The sequence below is a fragment of the Falco biarmicus genome, chromosome 9 (assembly GCF_023638135.1).
Source record: "Falco biarmicus isolate bFalBia1 chromosome 9, bFalBia1.pri, whole genome shotgun sequence".
In the NCBI taxonomy this organism is placed as follows: Eukaryota; Metazoa; Chordata; class Aves; order Falconiformes; family Falconidae; genus Falco; species Falco biarmicus.
The window spans coordinates 25,023,881-25,046,994 of NC_079296.1; the positions used below are offsets into that span (position 1 = coordinate 25,023,881).

At 46.9% G+C, this 23,114-nt stretch overlaps 1 protein-coding gene across 1 annotated transcript in view; it reads right to left on the minus strand.

Moving 5' to 3' along the window:
• Positions 1-21,638, minus strand: part of SORCS3 (sortilin related VPS10 domain containing receptor 3) — a 304,283-nt gene extending 282,645 nt beyond the window's left edge. The window contains exon 1 of the mRNA XM_056352025.1: positions 21,002-21,638. Within this exon, the coding sequence (XP_056208000.1) occupies positions 21,002-21,595 (594 nt within the window). The 5' untranslated portion in view covers positions 21,596-21,638. The remainder of the gene's footprint in view (positions 1-21,001) is intronic.
• Between the last annotated feature and the right edge of the window lie 1,476 nt (positions 21,639-23,114).

The window sequence follows — 23,114 nt, forward strand, 5'->3', positions numbered from 1 at the left end:
CTGTCTCTTGCAGTCATAAGCAAAATCTGTCTTCTGACAAGCAGAAGCAGGCTGCCAACGTCTGGTGGCAAAACATAAGCAACAAGCACCCAGAAAGTGTTCAAACAAGCAAGAGGGAAGTATTTGCTACCTGGAGCAGTTAGAGGGGTCAAGGTTGGTGTATTCACTCAGCACATCATTTGTATAGATCCCTCTATTTATAGTCCAGATGGATTTAAAACATAGAAGTTTTATATAACCTAATTTATTTATTACCATCAGTTCTCTCTGACCAACGCCTGCACAGAAGTGAAAGTTTGTTTACTAGAAAGTTTGGCCTCTGAGTTGAAGTGGCTTTCTTCCTCACAATAGATTAACACGCTCTGCAAAGCCAATGAGACAAATCCAGGTATCTGTGCAGTCACTGTGGCTCACGTCTGCTATCATAAGAGAAACATCTCCGAGATTAAACAGGGGCACGAGCATCAAGTTTTCTCCCACAATAATTTGTAGCAAAAGTTCTGTACTCCAGCTCCTCAGTGGATTTTGATTAATTACTCTCTTGACTTCACTCTCTCTGAGAGTTGCACACAAAGTCCAACCTCATCCCATGGTGGGCCTGCAAAAAGTGATTCAATTCCCTGTCCCCAGATGAAGTCCAGGGCAACCTCTCCCATCAGTTCTCTGCAAACCATATCCTTTGGCTCCTGAACAAAAGATTCTGACATTTGGCTCCTAAAGTTAAGAACGATGGTCATCCTAACCCAGGTGACTTTGGCCATGACAAAGTTGTTTATTGCAACCTGTTGGATCACCGTAAAGATTTCTACTCTAAGACACGCAGCTAGCTTATCCTCCATAAAGCCCAGAATGCTAATAGCACTTTACCTTCTTCCTACTTGAATCTCCTTGTCAAAGAGTTTCTAATTTATTACCAAATAAGGCCTGTATGTGTATTATGTACACCTGTGGTGGGTTGCCCTTGGTTGGCTGCCAGGTGCCCACCAAACTGCTCTATCATTCCCCTCCTCAGCAGGACAAGGGGAAGAAAGTAAGATAAAAAAATCTCCTAAGTCAAGAAAGGGGAAAAAATACAAGTATATTCATCACTTCCCAACAGCAGGCGATGTCCAGCCACTTCCTGGGGAGCAGGGCCTCACTACACACAGCAGTTGTTCCAGAAGGTAAATGCCTTAACAACAAATGCCCCCTCCTCCTCCTTTCTCTTAGCTTGTATTGTGGAGCACAACACCATATGGTATGGAACATCTCTTCGATCAGTTTGGGTCAGGTGTTCTGGCTGTATCGCCTCCCAGCATCTTGCCCACCCCCAGCCTACTGGCCTTTGTGGGCCAGGGGAAGCAGCCTTGATGCTGTGCTGGCATTGCTCAGCAGCAGCCAAACACTGGTGCATTGCCAACACCTTCCTAGCCACCAGTACGAAGCACAACACTATGAGGGTTGCTATGATGAAAGGTAACTCCATCCCAGCCAGGCCAATTACATTTCCAGGTGCAGACTCATCAATTAGATCTTTCAAAGTGCCTCAGGATAGAAAGAATCCCTTTGGATAGACAGCTTCAGTTGGAAAATTAAATAGCTTAGGAAAGATGCTGGGAAGAGGAGGAAAACACAGTGCTTGCCAGTACTTAACAAGTATGCCTTGCAAACTTTCCCAGTTGTTGGCAACCAGGAAAGTCACACCAGAAAGCAAGGGGCCACTGGACAAGTGGCTTAACTAGATGCTTTCAGAGCAGTAGTTTTAGGTGGATAAGGGAAATCTTTGGTGTATTCCCGCACCTTCACCATCCTGTACTGATATTACAGGCCCCAAATAAAGTCCAGGGAGACTTTGGACAGCTTCTACTCCATTTGAAGGGAATAGTGGGAAACCAATTGCTCAAATGAAGAGAGAACTTCACCTTCATATCGCTTTTGCTCTTCATTCACTATGCCCGTAACAGAAAACAAAACAGGTAAGGGCCCATTTGTTGGTCCAGAGACCACCTGGCACATCAGGGTCTGCCCCCATCTGGCTAAACTTCCTTTCTCTCCAAGACAAGGTGCCAAAAGGAAACATCCTTGGGCTACCCTGTCCCCTAAACCAGGCCTGAGTTTGTCTGAAAGTGTTCATTGGCATGGGACACAACGGTGCTGGGGGGACACCAAGGGCAAAGTCACCACACAGCCATACCAGACCAAGCATGGGTCAGTCAACATCCAGGAGCATCCTGGGCATAATGTGGAATGAATCAGGTAAGGAGCATCCCTCTCGAGGTGGGCACTGAGGTCCCACAGGCAGAATTTGCCATCACTCACAGGGCCACAGCCACAAATTGAACAGAGCAGAGTTGCTGGCTGGAAGCCAAACCTTTGGCAGATTAGCGTCTGAATGCATGGAAGAAAGTCTGGTCCACAGAGACTAAAAGTGCTCCAGCTTTCTTCAACAATAACCACACCAAGGGATGGATGAAGTGTACAAATAAACCAGCTGGTGGTAGAGAAGGCAGCAGTAAGGTAAGGGTGTTTTGCTAAAGAAGCAGTGGTCTCACTCCCCTGTGCCTGGCTTTCCACACACCCTTCCCTTTAACAGCAATCTTTCCACTACAACGAATCTGTCTCTACAAAGCGCCCTGGCTCTGGCAGGAAGAAATAATCTTCAACACATTTCCTGGGGGTGCTTTGATAATGACAGTTCAGTTAAACAGTGACAACACCTGACCGTCCTTTCTGCTTTCATTTTGTCCCTTTAATTAAAAGAAGAAAAAAAATTGAAAAAGTATCAAAAAAGCAAAACAATGGCCACATATCACTCTTTGGACAAAAACAATTTTGAAATCTGACACTTATGTAGTTGTGTAGGCACAGTGGATATTAATAATTCAACAAAATATTATAGTCATTACTATATTTTTCAATATCACAACAGTGCGTTTTAGCAGAACTCCTCTCCAAATCTCATTGCAACAGCCATTAATAAATAAAATGCAATTCGCTGTATTAAATGTGTTGTTTAAAGGCTAAATATTTCATCAGAACTAATTCATTTTAAATAATCAGACTAGGGCTCTCCTCCCGGCACCAGGAAAAGTCTCCAACTCCATACATATTCCACATTTAGAAATGAAATTATGTTTCAAAAAGCAAACCATAAATTGAATTGGAACATCTGTGCAGCAGCTTTTAGACTACAACCTCCTGCAGACTGATGGGATCACAACCAAAGAGGCCACAAGTCTCACAACTTTCACTTCCTTTAAACTTCCATTTTCCTTTCTTAAACTCCTGTTTATGCAAACCCATTAAACACAGGAAAATTAAGATTGAAAAAATGTAATAGAATGGTTCGTATTTGTTGCTTGCCTTGAACAGCAGCCAACACCCAATTCTCCATAGGAAGGAGAAAGAAAAAGCATCTTAGACCAAACCTCAGCTGCAAATAGCTATAGGTAACAGTGCTTCTCCAGTGATTTTCAACAGTCAGTCTCAAAGAGCTTTGCAAAGGAGATTAGTTTCCTCCCACAGGTGAAGAAACTGAGGAACAGAGGGGAACAGCTTGTCAGTGGTTAATGTACAGGCTAAAAGATGAGCTCGTACATATTCTTCCATCCTGTACAAGCAATGCACGTGTGAGTTCTACCCCACTGCTTCCAAAGGCACTCTCATGACTCCATTTCAGTTTCAACTTAACTTTGGAGTAAAAAAAACCAAAATAAAACAACAAAAGAGCCCTTTAAGCAAAATGAAAGCATTTGCCAAAAATATTTTCTTGGATCTCAGAAACAGGACCAAGTGATCTAGACCTGAAGTGCAACTCCACCTCTACTCTTGAACACACCAACCTCCCAACCTACCCATCATAACTTGATGAGTTTCTAAACAGGACAAAGAAGAGGGAGTTTTATTTTAGGTTTTGTCAACTGCTGTTATTAGCAAAAATTGTTGCCAAACCCACATTATAAAACAAACCATAAACACATACCTTTCAGTTTGGATTTTTCAGTTTACAATTTTTTTCCACAAAAAAAACCAACACTCTAAAGTAACTGTTACTTTCTGGTCACCTCCAGAACAGCATGTAAACATCTGCCCTGCTGACTGACAAGCTGACATCAGCAAGGTAATTCCTGTAATTAAAATAAAGCAACACTACTTACTAGTAGGGCCTGCATCAGACACTATAATCTAAATGGCGCTCCTTGCTTCCCTCCAGCAAGAGCACATGAACACTGAGACCTTCTTTTACCAACTTTATACCAAGACACAGCATAACACAGAAAATCAGAGGGGGTATTATCTTCAAGCATAACTTTTTTTTACAGTCAAATAGCAACTTAGTGAGGCCAGCATATTTTATATCTCCTAAATTGTGCTGAATTTGCTTTCATAAGAATTTAAGTACAAATGCTTTGTTTAACCTTTTAAAATAAAAATCTCAGCTTTTCTATTAAAAAAATCCTTTAAACAATTCTTTAAAAATTAGGGAGATGTGGGTTTTTATTTGGTTGTTTGTGTTGGGTTGTTGGGTTTTTTATTTATGTTTGGATTTTAGGTCAGAATGACAGTCTATGTTTGATCTGAGTCATAATCTGGGGAGACCTGTCAGGGTGGAGATGGGGGCTAGGGATTAAGCCCAATTTTTTTCCCTTCTATCAACTGCCCCACACACACTCAAAAACACCAAGCTGAGATGTAAATTATTTGCAGAGCTCTGTGTACTACATATGCTTGATACCAGATAGATGCTAGATGTGCCAGATACAGCTGTGTTACTGAGCAATGTCAGATATGTGACATTGGGAATAGATGGACTTTTGGTCCCATCCAGCCCAACTGATCTTATGTTCCTGGGCACATGTCCAAAACCCATTAAACTCAATAGAAATGCAAAGAATTCACTGCTTTGAGTCAGATCTTGTATGACAACTGACAGGAACAGCTAGATATATTTAACTTGTTATGGAGAAGAGTTAATGGGAATTTGCTCTAATAAATATACCACCTTTACTGGACTGTTTATTTGTGCTTTAAGTCATTCAGCCTCAAGAGCTAAGGAGCCGTAACTCCTGAGCCAAAGCCCAGATGATTTCTCTAGGCTTTCACCAAGACCCTATAAAGCACTGGCTGCACTCCTGAGATAAGCCAGCAGGACGTGAGCTAGTAGGGAACCTAAACCCAGGACCAGTGAAGGACCAGCACAGCATGACTAGAGATGGTCATTGCCACCATGGAAACTCAGAAAAGCAATTCAGAACATAGGCAATGGGCCAAGCAGCAAGAGAACTTGCCACACCACAAGCCAGGATGGTCTCCACCAAGGCATTAAAGAAGCCTCATTTTTGTTCAACATGCTGTTTGGACACTGCTTTGTGGAACTTTGCAACTGAAGCCCTCCTCATCACTAAAAGCTACTTCTAAAGGACTGTGTTCCTGGATTACTCAACCCCTTCAAGAGACAGCCCTCTGCTTCACCACCAGCTCAATGGCTTATGACATCTGGTGATTTATCACAGCATTAATGCTTTTCTGGTTGCTGTCTGTTACAAAACGCAGGTTGAAACACAGCCATGCAGATGGAAGAGGCTTTCTAATTCCATCCTGTTTAAGACTGCCAGCAGCCAGAGAAGTGGAAGGCATATAGGTCTAATTCTCATCTTACTGACACTCCATCAGTGTATCACCACCAGCTTTGAAGGTATCATTGTTGCCATACTCCAGCATCAGGAAGATTAAAAACAAGCCCTTGAAATAAAACATGCTGCTCTGACAGAAGCCACTGCTTCATCAAACTAAGGTCCTTATCAAGGCAAGTTTTTTTTACAGTACCAAGGATTTAAACCAAGCATAGCAGTTTCATTAAAGAGAAAGCATAACAGAGACCAAAGGGTTCCAGTGACAAGTTACTCCAAGCAGAACTGTGAGGATCCAGAACAGCATTTCCAACCTGGCAAAAGGACTGCACACAGCACTTAGGCTGTCTGGCCAAGTCTGCGTACTATTTATCTACCCAGCCAAAAAAATAAATAAATAAATTTCCTCATAGCAGCTGTTTCTCCAGCAAGCGCAGAAGAGCCTGTAATCCCAGCTCAAGGCTACAGAACAGCACAATTTTCAAAAGTCTGGTTTGCTGGTTTATTACGAAGTGTTCTGTCCCTCCAAACTTCCATTCAGGAAAGTGGTTGCGACCTCAAAACCACAGCTCCTCATAAGCAGTGAGGATCCTTAGCAAAGCAGTGAGCTGAAAGCACACAGTTGCCTGAGAGACTTTGGGAGATACGGTGTGCACTAGGAATGGACACCCGCCTTTTCTCAGAACCAGCACACTAGCATTTAGAATAATTTATTTTCACACTGACATTTTCATTAGAAATACTCCAAGAAGAACAGAGACTTGGCAAGTCCAACACACCAGTTTCCATGCTAAAGTGCCCAAATCACTGGTAGCCAATGAACATCAATGTTTGCATTGCTAATCCCAGCAACAGAGGCACACATTAGTGCACTCCAGCAAACTTATACTTGAACATCCGCATTTCCCACCAATGCAGGACAAGGAGAGAGATACTTGCCCAAACTATGGCAATACCTCAGTCTTCCTCCCTCAAGTTGCAGACTTAGTCATGTTCTCCACAATCAGGCAACTCATTTCCACTGTCCCAAGCTCAGGGCAATACAAAAGAAAACCCAGGGTGGGGGGGATGGGGCTGGAGAAAGAAAAACAAAAACCCAACAAAAAAACCCACAAAAAGTCAAGAGCATAAAGCCAAGGAGATACATAAAGATGCACACTGGCAACACTGAGGCTGCACACAGAAATATTCACATTAGGGTCCTGTTCACACTAGTATAAATCAAGCTCTATTGGAGCAGCACCAGCATAAAATCACCGTAAACAAGAGTGGATTTTGGACCATGAACATCAGCTGAACAGTACCCCTTCAAAGGATAATATGTATTTACTGACATCCTTCATCCCCCTTCAGTTAATGGCAGGACAGACCATTTAACCAGTGGTCTAAAGCTTTAGCTTGTATGACAGCAATTTATGCACCCTGGGAGGTGAGAATGACAGGTTCAATTCTATCAACCTAAATAGGTAGGAGAAATGTCTCCTGAAAGCATTTCTCTGCCCAGCTTTTACCAGAGACAACTCCAAGTATCATTCAGCCATGGCGTATCTAAATTGATCATGATGCAGACACTTGCACACCGACTCCGAATAAATGCTGTCCTCCCTTCTCTCCAAGTGGGAGTTAGACCTAGCAGGGCATCAAAACACTGCTTAAATTCCCAGTAGTTCTGCATAACTTGCTCAGGAGACCATATTTTTCTTCTGGTGCTAATTCCTTCCATTAGGTTCATCTTCTGTCCCTGCCTCGAGCAGGAGCTGCCACAGCAGAAGGATGCACAAGGAAAATGCATCAGTACAAGTCAAGCGCAAGTCTGCCTCTGGAGGGAGAGCATTTAAATAAAGAATGAACCCGAAATAGCTACCAGCTTCCCTGTAGCCAGCACTGTCTGTCAGCAAGAATTCACCACAGGGGACAATCACGCAGAAGCAGCAAAACTTCTCCTGACCCCACATTCAGGAGGTAGAAAGTGAGCAAAAACTGACCAGTGCACCACCCCAGAGACTAGCACAGGCCAGTGTCAAAAAGACAGAAACAACAGAAAAGGCCATGTCTTCCCCAACACAGCTGATCATCTGTGGTCTGTAGGAACAGGCTGGCAGGGAATGCCCATGCTGGCTCCTCTTCAGGGAGTTCATATGCAGGGAAAAACAAACAGCAAGGTTATGCCATCCATATTACATATAGCATCCTTTAAAGACACAAGATTTGTGCAACGTACTGTACATACACCTGGTGGAGCAGGGGAAGCCTTTCTTGTTCCCAAATGCTTACCATTAAGCACAGTTTTCTACTTATCTCTCAAAACCCTACAATATCACAGGCATTTTCTGAAAAAAATGCTTTTAGCAAGGACAGACCTCAGCTACTTGCCAGCTTTTTTCCACCTTGCTACCTTACCTTCACATCTCCTGGTCAGTTAGATCTGCAGTTGAGAGCAGAGAAGAACTAACCCCAGGGGAGGCACGTGCTTTACGAGAGCTCAAAATTCAGCACATGAACAACCATGTTTAACCTAAGAAACTTGGTGTATAACTGAGGGCTGCTAAGGTCCAGCTATGCCAGGCACAGAAAAAACTTTCACTCCTGACTCATACCAGAGGCTATATGAGCCACTGCAACTGTCCAAAGGCCACAGCAAGGGGAGGAGAAGGAAGGGACCTGCAATCCCATATAAAGGGATTAGGACACACGAGCTACAGCAGGAGGGTGTAGAAAAAACGGAGGAAATGCAGGCGAAATCAGACTACAGTCCCAAGTCATCTCTGGTTGCATGGTACTTACATTTTATCTAGTTAAATAGTTATGTACCTAGTTCTATAGTTACCAGGTCACATATCCTTACACACATGTAAACACTGACATAGTATCTTCTACATTTCTAAAACACATTTTTTATAAGCACATAGTGATCGAAATGGAATTTTAGAAGATGTCAAAAGCCCTTCCCATCCTCCTCCTCTCAGGTGCTCACAATGCAGCTGATTGCGATAAACACAGGTATAGTTTTATACTCAGCAGGTTTCATACTCAAACATATTCACTACCAATGGCAATAAATGTTACAGTCAATTCCTATAGGTAAGAAAGCGTTAGACAAAGTGGTTCCCCATGACCTGCCAAACAAACCACACCGCATGCTTTCATACGCATATCAGCTCACTCCTGCACCCTCACGTTCCATGGATCAGCTCCTGCCTCTCACCTTTGTCCCCACTAGGACGAGCACATAAAGAAACCTCTGCAGCTCATTCAAGCCCCAGCCTGAGAAGAGCCCTCACTAGTCAGCGATTTCCATAACTGCTAACCCTTGTCTTTGGGGAATAAGACAAGAATTTCTCATTTTACAGCAGATGTAGCATTCTCAAATGATCCAATACTTTATTTTACCATTTAACATTCGATCTCATTCTTCAGCACTGGAGTTAGACCTACACGTTTCCCCTTTCTGTGAGTTTTCACTGAGACACTTTCTCCCCAATCCAGATTATCACCTGTTTCCAGTAGCACTACAGGAAGCACATATAAAAAAAACAACCTTTAAAATAAAATAATTTTTAAAAGCACACAGAAAGCTAAGAGTCACCAGACCAAAACTTCAGTGCAACCCAGAAAGGCAGGCTTTGTTACTTGTAGAATATGAGCTAGGAACAAGGAATGAAGATAATCTTAAGTTAATTAAAAGCAAGGGAGGGTAGAATTGAGCCTGCAACAAAGAGATGCAGTACAAGCAAACCAAGAATGCTACGCTAGCAGCGATGTTGCCTTTTGATTAAAGGAACAGAGTTCCCAGGCAGGCTGGCAAAAACAATGGTGAGCACTACTAATTCCGTAAAGTAAGGCTTCCTCGGTGCTGATGCTGTAGCTGTTTTAAGTTGCCTGCAAAAAGAAACAAAGTTTCAGCTTCGGAGGCAACAGACCATGCTGTCGGTGAGCCAGCCTGGGAGGGGTAACTGGGACCTGCTGGCCAATTTGAACTGAGTTCAAGGGGGGAAAGGGGTCACACAGGTACGGAGCTCCTTCAAGTACAGCTGGGTAAAGGAGCAGGTCCTGGAATAATATCCAGACTGAACCGTAAGCCACCCAAGTGTCCATTCTCACAGCTGTCAGGGCTCCTGCTGATCAGTGCCTGGACCACAGCCAGCCCCCACACACACCTGCGATGCTCAGCCAACTCAGCTCAACACACAAAGCGATGCACCGACTGCTGCTATTTACCGCTCCAAAGGGGCAGCGGAACAAGGGATCGTGGCAGAGAAGGAAAAAAAAAAAAAACAAACAAAAAAAACAACCAACCAAAGCACTGAGAGACAGAAGAGTCCTGGAAGGGCAAAAGGTTAAGTGACAAGTGATGGGTGACTTCTGTTGCGTAGCAAAATCACCAGGCATTTTACTCATTTTCTGATCCTTCAGAGAGCAGACAGCTCTCACAGGACAGATAAGCATTCAGTACAGCTGCTGGGGCAGAGCCACAAAAACACTCAGCAGAAATCATAATCTGGTGGGGTGCCTCGGCCAGACCTTTCTCTGCCACATTCCATATCCCATGCTTTTCTGAAAGCCCTTCTGTTTAAGGCTCAGCTACCCAGAAAAGTCTGGCCAATGATAATTGAACCAACTCTATCATATCTCTAACACCTGATACAGCCACCACCATGACTGTATGGGGCTTTCTCCTGGTGTTGCTCCAATAGTTGCCAAAGTATGCTTGGATAAAGATTCTCTCTCTTCTAAAATAACTGTCCTCTCAGGCAGCATGGCTATCGTATTGGTTTACAATCTCACCATCTTATAGGCAAGCCTGTTTTCAGGCCAGATAGCAAATGTGGTTTTCAGAGACCTCCTGCCTGCCTCTCCCACCACATGCTGTTGAGCAAGGCTTCCCATGCACAAGGTCACCATGCTCCTTTACATGCAGGCTCACCAGTCTCGTGCCTTACACCAGGCTTTTGATACCCAAACAGAAGCAAACCCCACTGCCAACACAGAGCTCGTGCCAGTGCAGATGGTAGGTGTGCCCAGGAGTGCAGGGATCCAGCCCCAGATACCCTTCTGCACCCCCATCCCCACTCCCATTATAGTGTCAAGTTCTACCAACATTTTACTGATTGGGAGCAAAGCTAGAAAGACACTGTGGGTGACAGAACAAGGACCTTACTGCCACAGCCCTCCACCTTGCAGAAGACTGACATAGGGAGACCCAGGCCAAGCCCCATCCAAGAGGGCAGGATGAAGATTTAATTGCCCCAGCTCACACAGGAGTCCTTCACCTGCACCTGGGATGGGGCAGAGACTTTCCCCCTTGGGCTGTGAAGTGTAATACAAAGGGTGGGGAAGCCACCTTAATGATTCCAAAAGCTAACAAGACTCTTGAACTTTGCATCCTACTACATTATGCCATTACAAGATGGCACAGACAGGCACACAGACCTGCATGTGGCCTGCTATGAATCATCCTAAGTTGTTCCAGCCCATTACAAACAAGCTGCATAATTCAGAGCCAGTTCCATGTGACCCCTTTCCTGTTTCTGTATTTCCAATGGAAGCACAAAATCACAGCTCCCACAGTTTCACCATGTCGGTTCTCATCCAGCTGAAAAGGAGCTGCAATCAGAAATAACTCTACCTGGAAAGTCATGCTAGTGAAAGGATTAGAACAGCAGATAAAGATGCTCTTAAATCACTTTCAGCCAGAACTTTGCAGTGTTTTAAATTAACTTGATCAATCTGTTAATGATTTTAGCTGAGCATGTTCCACTCTTCTATTATTAATGAGAGTCCTGTTCTTCCCCCTCCTAGCTTCTCTTCTCACCTATTTTTCCTTTCTTTCAGGCAATCTCATCTAAAAATAAAATACATCCAGCATCTGAGCTATGGCAGATGAAAATAAGTCCTTTGTTATTAAGCCATATCAATAAGGGACAGGCATCAGAAAACTTGCCTTCTAACTGTAGTTCTGATCAGCAGCACAACCCAGAACAGATCATTCCCCTCTCACACGCGTCAGTTTCTAAAAAAAAACAAACCAAACCCAAAACAAACAAACAAACAAAAACCATAATACTACTGCCCTTCCTTTTAGTGACCTTTGAAATACACAGCTGAAGTAGGCAGCGTAAGAGCTTTGTAAGTACAGTCATGTCTGTTACACTGTAAAAAATTAGCACAAAACTGGCTGGGTTCAGTGGTAAAGGACAGGAAGCCTAGAACAGAGAAATGCCCACAAGTACAGTCATCCACCCCCCTACCTTGTGGAGAAAGAATTTCCCCCAGCCATCTGACACAGGCAAGTAAGGACTGCAGACAGACAGCCCTGTTTGTCTGCACTAGATGATCTCCAGAGGTCCCTTCCAACACCAGCCATTCTGTGATTCTGTATTGATCACAGCTGGGGGGGGATTTTCCAATCAGGCACAAACCACAGGAAAAGGCTAACAACCAGTTAGAGCTCCCACTCCTTCCTCCCTGCACCCATGAGGTCCTAAAGCACTTTTGGCAAGAGCTAAATAATCATGTTTGATACATTCTCTTCCACCCAAAAGCTTTTGCAAATATCCATCCATTTTAAGCCTTGGGAACAGCCCTGGATGTGAGTTAACTCTTCCCTGTAGATCGGGAAGCCAAGGCACAGGGCGATGCACACCCCCATTAGGCACAACGGCAAGTCCAAAAATCACAAAGACAAACCTGCATGCACAGCCTGCTGGACTCTGGCACGCTAAGGAAGCGCATCCAAACTCAACCGTGCTTTTTCCCTGCCTTGAAAGTCAACAGGAGCTCTGTGCTCAAGCCTTCCACTCCACTAACCCCTCACTGGAGCCCTCTACCAACCCCCCACAAGGGACTCAGAAACTCTGTGTTTCCAGAGCACAGCCGCAGCATCACTGCGCTGAAACCGTGCCAGCAGTACCCACGCATCACAGGCGGGCGCAGCATCACAGGTGAGCGCAGCCGTCTGACACAGGGCCAAAGCAGCTGCTTTTAGGATCCCAAGGCCTTTAGCCCGCCACCGACCTAAGCAATTTGCAGTGCTCGGTCTTCCTGTTTCCAAGTCCCAGACATCTGTTTTAGTCCCAAGGAGGCCAGGAAGCGCAACCACCATGCAACCACTTTTCCCAGGAAGAAAGGTTATTTTGTCCCACCGTGCAGCAGCTGGGATGAATTCCAGCCCCTTCTGTGCTGCCACACTTGCAAGAAAAGAAAGAGAGGAACAAAAAAGCTAAGACTTGCGCATCATCCTCAAAACTTGCTCAAAATATTGCAGAGTCCCAAGTGGCAGGGACCTGTCAGGACAAGCCTGTCCTCTGCAGCCCAGGCACCTGGGAGAGAGGCAACCAAGAGCAGCTCCCCTGCCCTCCTCTGCCAGCTGTGACTGCTGCAGGGGGCAGAAGGTGGGCAGCAAGGTGGGTCTGTCAGCAGCAGTGCTCGGGGCTATCCCGGAGACACAGCGGGGAGCAGCACTGCTGCAGTCTCCAGGCCTGGGCTCTCATTGCTGCTTCCTGGCACCCCAAAGGTTAACATCACCCCTGCTGCACTGCCAGCAATTTACAGGCCACATCACTCAGGCTGCAGCAGGTGAGAGACCCCTGCACTGGGACGCCCACCCTCAAGACAAAGCTGGCAGCAACGAGAGACCCCTCGGTGCAAGGCTGAGGTGCCTGGCCGCGGCCGAGTGGATGCCAGGACTATTTTCCTCTCTCGCAGAGGGAACCCCAGACAGCAAGAGTTTCACAGTCAGTGACCCCAGGCGGGTTTTCATATCAAAATTTCAGCAGGTCTGCCTCTCCAGCGGCATCCCCAGGCCCCAGCTCGCCCCCCGCCCCGCGCCGCGCCTCCCTCCCTTTAGCAGATGCCCACGCTCCCTCTAGCGCCCAGCCCCGCTCCTCGCAGCCTCTCCCACCGCCCGCACCCCGGGGCAGGGCAGCCGCGCTGGAGCTAATTAAAAGTGATGCTATTCTGGGCACTGAGGCCCTGGAGTGCTCTGCAGATCTGCCTGGCCAGCGTTCGTGTCGCTCATCAGAATACGAAGGGGAGAAAGCACCATGACAGCCTGCGTGTCAGGGAGGTCCTTGGGCAAGGGGGCTTTGCCGTCACTTCAATGGGAGAGCGGTCAGGTCTCATTCAGCACTGAGAGGGGAGGACATAAAAGAGAGGTTTGATTATTCAGCATCAAACTTTTCTGATTTTTACTCTGTGCTGGGACTCTGCTGGCCACGAGGGCTGGGAATCGACTCTGAAAATGCCATAGCAGATTATTTATCAAATGTATTTAACACCCACACAGCCATGCTCTCCAAATGTGCAGCAAACTTTATTCAGTTTCCTCGGCCTCACAACCACTGCCTCCATAAAGGCAGGAAAGGAAATACTGCCATGCCCTTCTCTTTTCATGGAGGAAATGTTAACAACGATGCTGCAGCTTTCCCTGGACAAGAAGCACAAGTTAGGATTTGGGAATTTGTTTGCCTTGGATTCCTGCAGGGAGTTGAAGCAAACCAAAAAACTCGCGTACAAAGGGGTGGCTTCAGCAAAGCAGTATTTTCCATCTAAGGGTTATTTCAGCTTAAAATCCCCGTTGGGCTCTGCCGAGTACATCACTGGATCAGTCTCCAGCATGACTTACAGTGTGGTTCAAACTCCCACCTCCCAGAGCCCAAGGAAGAGAGAGGGAAGCTTCAGCTGTGCAGAAGAGAGAAGGAAGCTCATCCACCCCCCAGCCCTGTGGCTGTAACTCAGAGAACGTGAAGTGCCCACAGGTCTCCCTGCTGTACTGCCCATGTTTCCTCCCCTCTGTACCCATTTTTTCATTCCTACTTACATTTTTTGCTGCTGTAGGGTACTGCAGGTTGAATTCTCAACTACAGTAAATTAACCTAGATCAGTCCTACATCAATGTACACTGAGGATCCAACCAAATACTTGGCTGCTTCTGAGACTTTCTGCATTTACAGCATTCAATGCTTCACAAGGAACACATTTAATTTACTCTCTCGATTAGAGGCAGGTTGGACTCCACACCTTTAAACACAGATTCTCACTGGAAGATAAACTGGACTGGGTCCCAGCTGATCCCAAGCCTTAACTCCATAACCAGCAGGTTCCTTGCAATTGTCCTAGAACAATCCCAACCATGAACTCAGGCTTGGCCTTCAATCCTGAAATGAACCTGGATTTGTATGAGAGTACTAACTCTGCTAAGCATGTCCCGCTCTCCTCCATTCTATCCACAGACATCCAGGGAGCTTAAGGAGCATGACACTACGGTATGACTTAAGTAAATTCTTGACTGTTTGCAAGACTGGCATCCAGTATCCTTTAGTACAACCAGCATTAAAGATCTTTGCTCCTTAACCTGTGCTTTACCCATTAGATTACACTGTTTTCATATTTTTTCTAAAACATCTACTACTAATCCAGTTATAAATTTGGGCACTCTCAGAAAGTGTCGTCTTCCCACTGCCTTGAATTTAAGAAAATATTGTCTCATCTCACTTCCCTTTTGGGAAAAATTTCTCCTGCCTTACATCAATTATCTGCTCAAAACCATTTTCAAAATACTTTGTCATCTAATTGTGTGGATGTTTTCCATACAAAAATTAATTAAAGAATCACATAGCCATTTCTGCTTGCATTTAAATCACGGTGAAAGCTCAGCCACAAATCCTAGGCCTCATTCCTGATCATGAAAAAGTCAAAAGTACTGAGGCCTGAAGCGAAACTGCTGACAGGCACCTAGAACAGAAGCATTTCTGTTACTGAGCTCTGAGCCTCAGTAACATCGACAGCTTGCTGTGCTAGGCAGGGTAATGGCCTGGGGAATCTGCCAGCTTCACGGGATCCACAAGAAACATCAAGGCACATCCACTGGACGTTGACCTGCCTTTGCAATGAAATCGGTCTGGAGAGAAATAACCCGAAAAATATTTTCTAGACGCCTTCTCCCTGCTCTACTGACTCAACGCAACCATAAAAGCAATTGCCATGCAAGAGTTTCATTTTTATTTCTCAATCTTCTGTTTGAATATTAATTAAAAATGGGTTGGCAAAGTCCTGGGGAAGGACTTCAGTGGCAAACTTCATTACCAAAGATAGCAGAAAAGTGGAAATGCATCAAGGCACTGCGACACAGCTGGCCCACCTTCAGTGGCAACAAGGCCGCAACCTAGCCAAAGGCCATTTGAGAAAGAAACCATCTAGAATAGCAATTAAAATATCTACCAAATGCAGCGCAATTAATAAGGTTGCTCTGACACCATTTTGCGTTCTAGGAGTAAAAATTTTAGACTGAAATCCAACTGGACTGTTGGAGTAGTTACCCATGGCTGACAACTGAATGCAGCATTGCCTGCCTAAAGATTCATTTTCTCCCATTCCTCTCTTCCAAGCATAGCAGACTATTTGGAATTGCAAATATTGCCCATCTCATTCTGCCCATCACACACTGCATTGCTAGGCGTCTTAATGAAAAACTACCTGGCACACAGCAAGCCCATCAGCCTCCCCAGCTTGTAATTCGCCATGGGAGTGAGTAATGTCTCAGCATCAAACCACCAGTACATTAGCAGATCACACCAGAACAGTGCCAAGAGCATTCAGAAGAATCATTCCCGGAAGAGACAGGCTTCAGCGCGAGAACTTGTACAACCTGCTTTTCACTGCCAGCCCTCAGAGCTCACACAGTGTAAAGGAACAGCATCAGTGGTAGAAGGAGGAAAAGAATCGCAAAAGCCCATTCAGAGCAGGGTTGTTACCATCAGATCATGTCCATGAGTCTTGAAAATCTCCAAAGCCAGAGATCCCCAAAACTTTCTGATGCCTTGGTACACCACTTTCTTTGAGAAGAAACTCCTCTTAATGCCCAATCTGACATATGTTGTGGTGTTGCCACACGTTAGTTCCTCTTCAACCACTATGAAAAGCTGCATCTTCTTTCTAACTCTATTTCAGGTGGCTGTAGGACACCATAGTACTTTTAGCCTCCTCTTTACCAGAGCCTTATCCCAAAGACATCTCATATTCCCAGTCTTGGAGTGAATCTCGCAACCATGTTAACTCTAGAGACGATAGCCACAGGCTTACTAGACCTCTGGACAAAACACTATAGTATGGCTGACAAGATAAAACAAGGTCCCAGTTCAGTCTCCCACCAGCTCTCATCCTGCCTTCCCCAACTTTCAGAGCCTGATCATACCATAAGCATCAATGCAACTGTGTGGTCTGCACAAGTAGCATCTATACTGCTCAGTCACACTATACTTTCTCCAGGTTTATTTTCTGCACTGCCCTGAGATAAAAATATGCACTGCTGACACTCTTCCTACACTAAGGAGAATCCAACCCCTAGGATCACACAAGAACTTGGCCTGGCTGAAACAATCTGCAAATCTGCACATGCCTTAGTCAATGACCTCTCCTGCTCTTACTGTGATGCATTTTCACATTTTTATGTCTGAAGTCTGCCCCTGGTTACTGGAAAGACATGGGATAGCTAAAGCATACGATGATCATAAGCCAAGGCCTTTCCACGGACAATTAATTAAAAGTGTCTTCTAGAAGTAAAAAGAGAGCTAAAAATGTGCATCTTTGCTTATTATACCATGAAAAAAAACCCACACACAACACCACAGAATTTGTAGTACTTCCATCATGGAAAACGCATGGACAGAATTAAGTACTTCCTATAAACAGCTACATTCATCAGAGTGACAACTCTGAAACCTAATGACAACAGTCCCCATTTACCAATTCCACTAGTGATCATATCAGGAGAGCAATCTGAGCAAGTGTGTTTTTCCACGGTAGCTTATTGAAATCTCTTGAAAAAACTATTGTCAAGAAACAAGATAGCGAGATTTAAAGCTGTAATAGCATCAAAGGTGCTGCTACTTATTTTTGCAGGTCCTTATCCTAGAAATCAGGGAGAGAGGAAGGAAGAAAAAAATAATCTAAGGAAACAGATCATCTTCACAGGAAGGTTGGAAAGAGCATCTGGTGAGCAGAACGAGGAAAAATTTCATTCAATAACATAACCATCTAGAGAGAGGGGAAACAAGTGCAGAGGATGCTACTGCTCACCGAATGGCACACTTGTACACTGTGTGTGTTCAGAGAGGAATGGCTTCAAAAAAAGAATGGCTTGCAGATCTTCTGGGAATAATAGTAGTTTTCACTAAAAAATCTCCTTCCTTCAGAAAGACCTTAGCAAGAAAACATTTTATCTGATCTCTACCAGGTCCCTCAAGAGCTTCAGTGACCTCTCTTAATAAATGCTTCTTTTAGGGCAGACTGATACTTGACACCCAAGTACAACTCTCCTTTTTCTAGTATCAGACCCACTGAATTAAGCCAAGTTCCCTTCTCAAGAGCACAGAGAACACAAACCTGATTTCTACAAGGAATAGTATTTTTGCATTTTCCTAACAATTTCCACTTGAAGGTCTTCAGGTATTGTACAAAGCAGAAATGAATTCTGCTCCACACCACCACTTTGTGGTAGCTAAGTAGTACTATCCTCATTTAACATGGAAGAGGAGATCCGGAGAGGTTAATTGTCTTTCCTAAGGTCACAGAAAAAGCCTCTGGGCAGGACAAAGCAGAGAAACCAAATTCCCCGATCTCACCAGCCTTTTGCCTCTATCCTAACCCTGACCTCGCTATCTGCAAATGGAGAAAACAAAAGTTTGCTGCCCGGAAGGGATTATTTTTTAACAAGTTAAATTGAGATTTGAGGGATGTGGGAGAAAAGGGGAATAGGAGAGGGAGGAGGATTTGCTCTTAAAATACTGAAAAAAAACCCCACAGAAGGTTTAACATTCTAGGTAACAGGACATGCAGCAGCTGCATGATCTCCCTTTTATGGGGTATTTGTAGATCTATAAGTCCCAGTTTAAAAAAAAAAAAAACACACATGTTTTTATTACTGTGCTTTTCTCTTCTTTGAAAATCCATCCAGTTGGTGGGAATCCCCCAGCACTAACATCTGATTTGAAATATACTGTTTTCATTGCATCAAATTTGACTTATGTTTTTAATAAATCCTAAGTGTCAAAAGCTCAGGTTTTGAAGTCCGATCGACTAACAGGGAATTGGTAAAAGCAAGCTGTACACCTCCTTGCTGCTTTGGTAGCCTGGAAACAATAGCATACAGACATGTCCTACCTGCTCCCCTAGGCACAATCATGACACATGAGTTAATATCTTTTGTCCATTTTCAATACACCTTCCTGCTGCTTTAGGTATACCGTGACCTAAGAAAATATATGCTTTGAGGTGAGTGACTGGGAACCGGTGTGGCTGGCAAAAGAAGCCACACCGTTTCCCTGAGTGACCTTGGGCAAATAGCTTGATGCTCCTGTGCCACAGACACCCCAACAGTAGAATCAGGTAAAAACTGAACTGCAGCAGAAAAACAGGCATTGGATTCAGCCTTCTCTGCTAATAAATAAAAGTACCCAGGTTCAAGCATTTAACTTTCCCTCTACACTGTTTAAAAAAAAAAAAAAAATCCAGTTAATCACTAAATGTAACGTGTTTTCTCCAAGAGACAGAAGAGAAAAATCCTCCAGATGCTAAACCTCATATTAGAAAAATCACAAAAAGATAATGCTAGCCTTTATTAACACGCTTGCTTTTCCTTCCTACAAACACCACACTGGCAATAAACACCAGTTTTTTGCTTTTGCTTGTGCTTTTGAGTTGGAAGATTTCATGCATGGTATCTTGAGGTGTAAAATCTTAATGGGAAGTCATGAACAATCAAGACATTTTCCTTTATAAACCTCCTCAATCACCTGGAGTTAAAGAATAAAAGAAACTAGTTATTTAAGTGGCATATTCCTGTAAAAGAAACCAGGGCAGGAGGGAGAATTTTGTGAAAATCACTTTCTGACCTGTGCTTTAGAGAAAATAACCTTTCTTTTCCCTGCAAATGCCTACAGAATTAGTTTTCTCTGCTACTTTAACCAGAAATAGTCAAGGCTATTGGAAATCCATCCTGGGAAGGGATGGAGGGGGATTTTACCTTCTTTTGCTCAACACCCCTTGCTTCAGCACCAAAATGAAACAAAAGAGAGGACATATAGGTTTTTTTACATGCCGAGTTATATTAAAAATAAATAATCCTAAAGAGAAGTACTGTGCCAAAATATACCATGCAGCTGTTTTCTCCTGAACGTTTGCTTTCATCTTTAACGAGAGTGGAATTCATGTCTGGCAAGCACAACTACCTTTAAAAACTGGTTAAATCAAAGTAACATCTACATTGCTGTCAGAATTATTGCCTAAGCAATAATAAATAGAGCAAAAAAACTTCCAGTCAAAGAAACAGAGGTGGTTGAATTGTACATTATGAAGCTATAGCTGGTGCGTAGTTAGACAGACAGACAATTTGCTTTTTAATGACTACTGAAAATCCAACTGATCCGGTTTATGCTGTTAATTGCTTTTTGCCTATTTCCAATAGTGGCAAAACAATAAAAGAGGCATTTTCAAGGCAGTAACAAGCTATAATAATCAGAATAACGGGAATATTTTCACCAGATGTAAAGGTTTCCTGGAGCCCTTTAAATTACACCTGCTCTCTGACTTCACATCAGCATGGAAAGAGTATTTCTGATACCAAGCGAAAAGAAAGTTGAAGTTCTGCCCGCAGCCATCTGCCAGGCGTTGCAGAGCAGGGTGTGAGGGAGGGCCCGGCCCTGCCATGGCACGATGGTGTGTGGGCTTTTGGGACACCACACACGGTCCCGCAGACTTTCGGGGCCACCTCAGCGACTTGTTATCAATTGACTTCAGGGAAAAGGCATGCAATGCCATCGATTTTTGATAAACTTTTCACCGCGTTGGCAACTACCTGCCTCCTCTCCGAGCCCCTTACCGTGTGTGGGGGCTTTCCAGCCCTTAATGAATTAATGGGATCTGTCCTGGCACCTGCACGCACAGCGGGGGGGTGGGATGGGTGGGCTTTTCCACCGCCACCGCGCATCGGTCGCCCCCCCGGCACGGAGGCGGCGATGCGTGCCGAGGTGGACATGGCATGTGAAGAGGTGGAGGGGAAGGGGACCCAGCTGGGCGGCACATGGGACAGCCGGCGCGGGGAGCGGCATCCCGCAAAGCACGAGGCTCCGGGCGGCCCGGCCCCTGCGGCAGCCCCTTCTCTGCCTTGGGGGGCGGGGGAGCAGACAGCCGGTCCCACTCCCCTCCATCTCTCCCCGGGAAAACTTTTCTCCTTCCCCGCGGCCATCGCTCCCCGTCCCCTCCCGCGGCGGCACGAGCACGGTGGCCGCCAGGCGCCCCTCTGCCCCCGCAGCCCCCCACCCCGCCCGCGGCCGGGCGCCCGGCTCCCCCCTCCCCCCGCCGAGCCGAGCCGGCCGGGTGCCCGGCGCGGTACTCACGCTGCTGTTGTGCCCGGACCAGTGCACCATGGCTTGGTTGTGCGCCGCGTCCCCGGTGAGCGCGAAGGTGGTGCTGGCCAGCCGCAGCTCCTCTGCCCCTCGCAGCCGCGCCGCTCTCCCCTCCTCCGGGGGCCCGCGGGGCTGCGCCCGGCCGCCGCGCTGCCCCTCGGCCGCGGGCACACCCCGGCCGCCGCCCGCCGGCAGCGCCCGGCGCCCCTCGCTGCTCCGCCGGGTCCGTGCCGCCGCCGGGCCCCGGGCCCCGGGCGCGCCGCCTCCCGCCCCCGCCGAGCGGAGCGCCGCTCCCCGCGGCCCCGCGCGGCCCCCCGGCTCCCCGCCCGGCAGCGGCTCCGCGGCGGCCGCCGACCCGGCCGAGCCCCGCGCTCGGCCGCCCGGCCGGCTCCGCCATCCCCGCGGCGGCGGCGGCCGCTGCTCCTGCCTAAGGCGAGGCGAGGCGGGCGGCCAGGAGGGCGATGGAGACGAGCAGGATCCGCAAGTTATCTCGGCGCCGGTGCAACACCAGGAGAGAAGTAAGAGCCATGTCCAGGCGAGAAAAATGGTGTGGCAGGTCGGAGCGCAGCTGGTCCCCTTCTCCATGCCTTTGCGGAGCGAGTCGGGGGGCTTGGAGAGGGAGGGGGGACCAGGCGCTGCGTTTAGAGCTTTTTTTTTTTTTTTTTTTAAGGAGAAAGGGGCCGGATTCTAATTATAATAATTATTATTTGCGAAAGGCTCCTCTTTCTCTCGCTCTCCGTCTTTCTCTTCCCCCTTCCTCAGCCTCTGAGACGATGACCAGGGGAAAAAAAAAAAAAAGAAAAAAAAAAAAGAAAAAAAGGAAAGAAGAAAAAAAGAAAAAAAAAACTCTCTCCTCGGTAGTTGGATTCTGTTCCTTACTGTTGGTGGATTTTTTTTTTTTTTTTGAAAAGTGCTTTTCAGTGAAACTGTTCACGTTCAAGGATTTGATCAAGTGAGAGGGTAACACCACACGGGGGGAGGAGCCCCGAGCGTTGCCAAGCCGCCGCCGCCGCTGAAATACACCGCCGAGTCACCAGCCGCGCTGCGCCGCGCCGCGCCGCCGGGGGCCGGGAGCGGGGCCGGGGGCGGGAGCGGGACACCGCGCCGCGCCGAATCAGCGGGAGCAACACCCAGCTTTTCTCCTGATTCGGTACGTGTGCTCCTGCCTGAGACAAAGCAGCCGTCACTCACTGTTGTGCCTGATGTGTATTTACATATACGTATTTACAGCAGCATAGGTATTCCTCGCCCTGTATATATGCATGCACGAAGACTGGGTATGGGTAAGGGGCGTAAGGCAGCGCAGCTGGGATGAGGAGCTGCTGGGTGACAGCGTGCCCACGGACTCGGCCATCCAAGAGCACCGCTCCAGAGCCGGCTCCGGGCATGCGGATGCGCCTATCCCGAGCTGAGCCTCCCGGCAGTGGGAACCCCAGCAACCTCGCCACCGTCCGGGAAGGGAGACTAGCGGGATTTACTGGCGGCGGGAGGGGGGGCGAATAACCGAGAAAGGGCAGTATCTGCAGGCGGCTCGCTGCAGCAGCATCTCGGGACCGTGTCGGGGGAAGGAGCGAGGGAGATGCAGTTCTGTAGGTGACGGCAGCGGAGCGCTGCCGCTCCCGTCGCGGGGATGGAGCGTTTCCCCGGGCAGGACACCCGCTCTCTGTCGGCAAAGCCCAGGGAGCCTTTGCAGCTTCAGCCCCCGGACGAGGTGCGAGTAACCGCAGGGTGCGCAGGGGAGAGGGCAGGCTGCCGCCTCCCGAGGGCCACCCTTGTCACAGCCACCTGTGCCTGTGCCACGTCCCGCCGGAGCGATTCGTTGCAGCAACACGTCGGCGCTTTCTCCTCAGATCAAACCCACGGCCGACCTTACCCCGTTCCCCTCCTCCTTTAGAAAAGTGTCGGCAATTGGCGTTCTGTTCGCTGTCCCACCCTCCCACTTACCCCACCAGCCGTTCCCTGCCGTCCAAGGACGGACCCGCTAACCGCACGGCTCTCCCCGCTGCCTCCCCACCACCACCGCCATCCCACATCCCAGAACGGGGACGGCTCAACAGTTTCCCCCGGCAGGGCGCGGAGGGAGAGGGGGACAGGGGACGGGCCG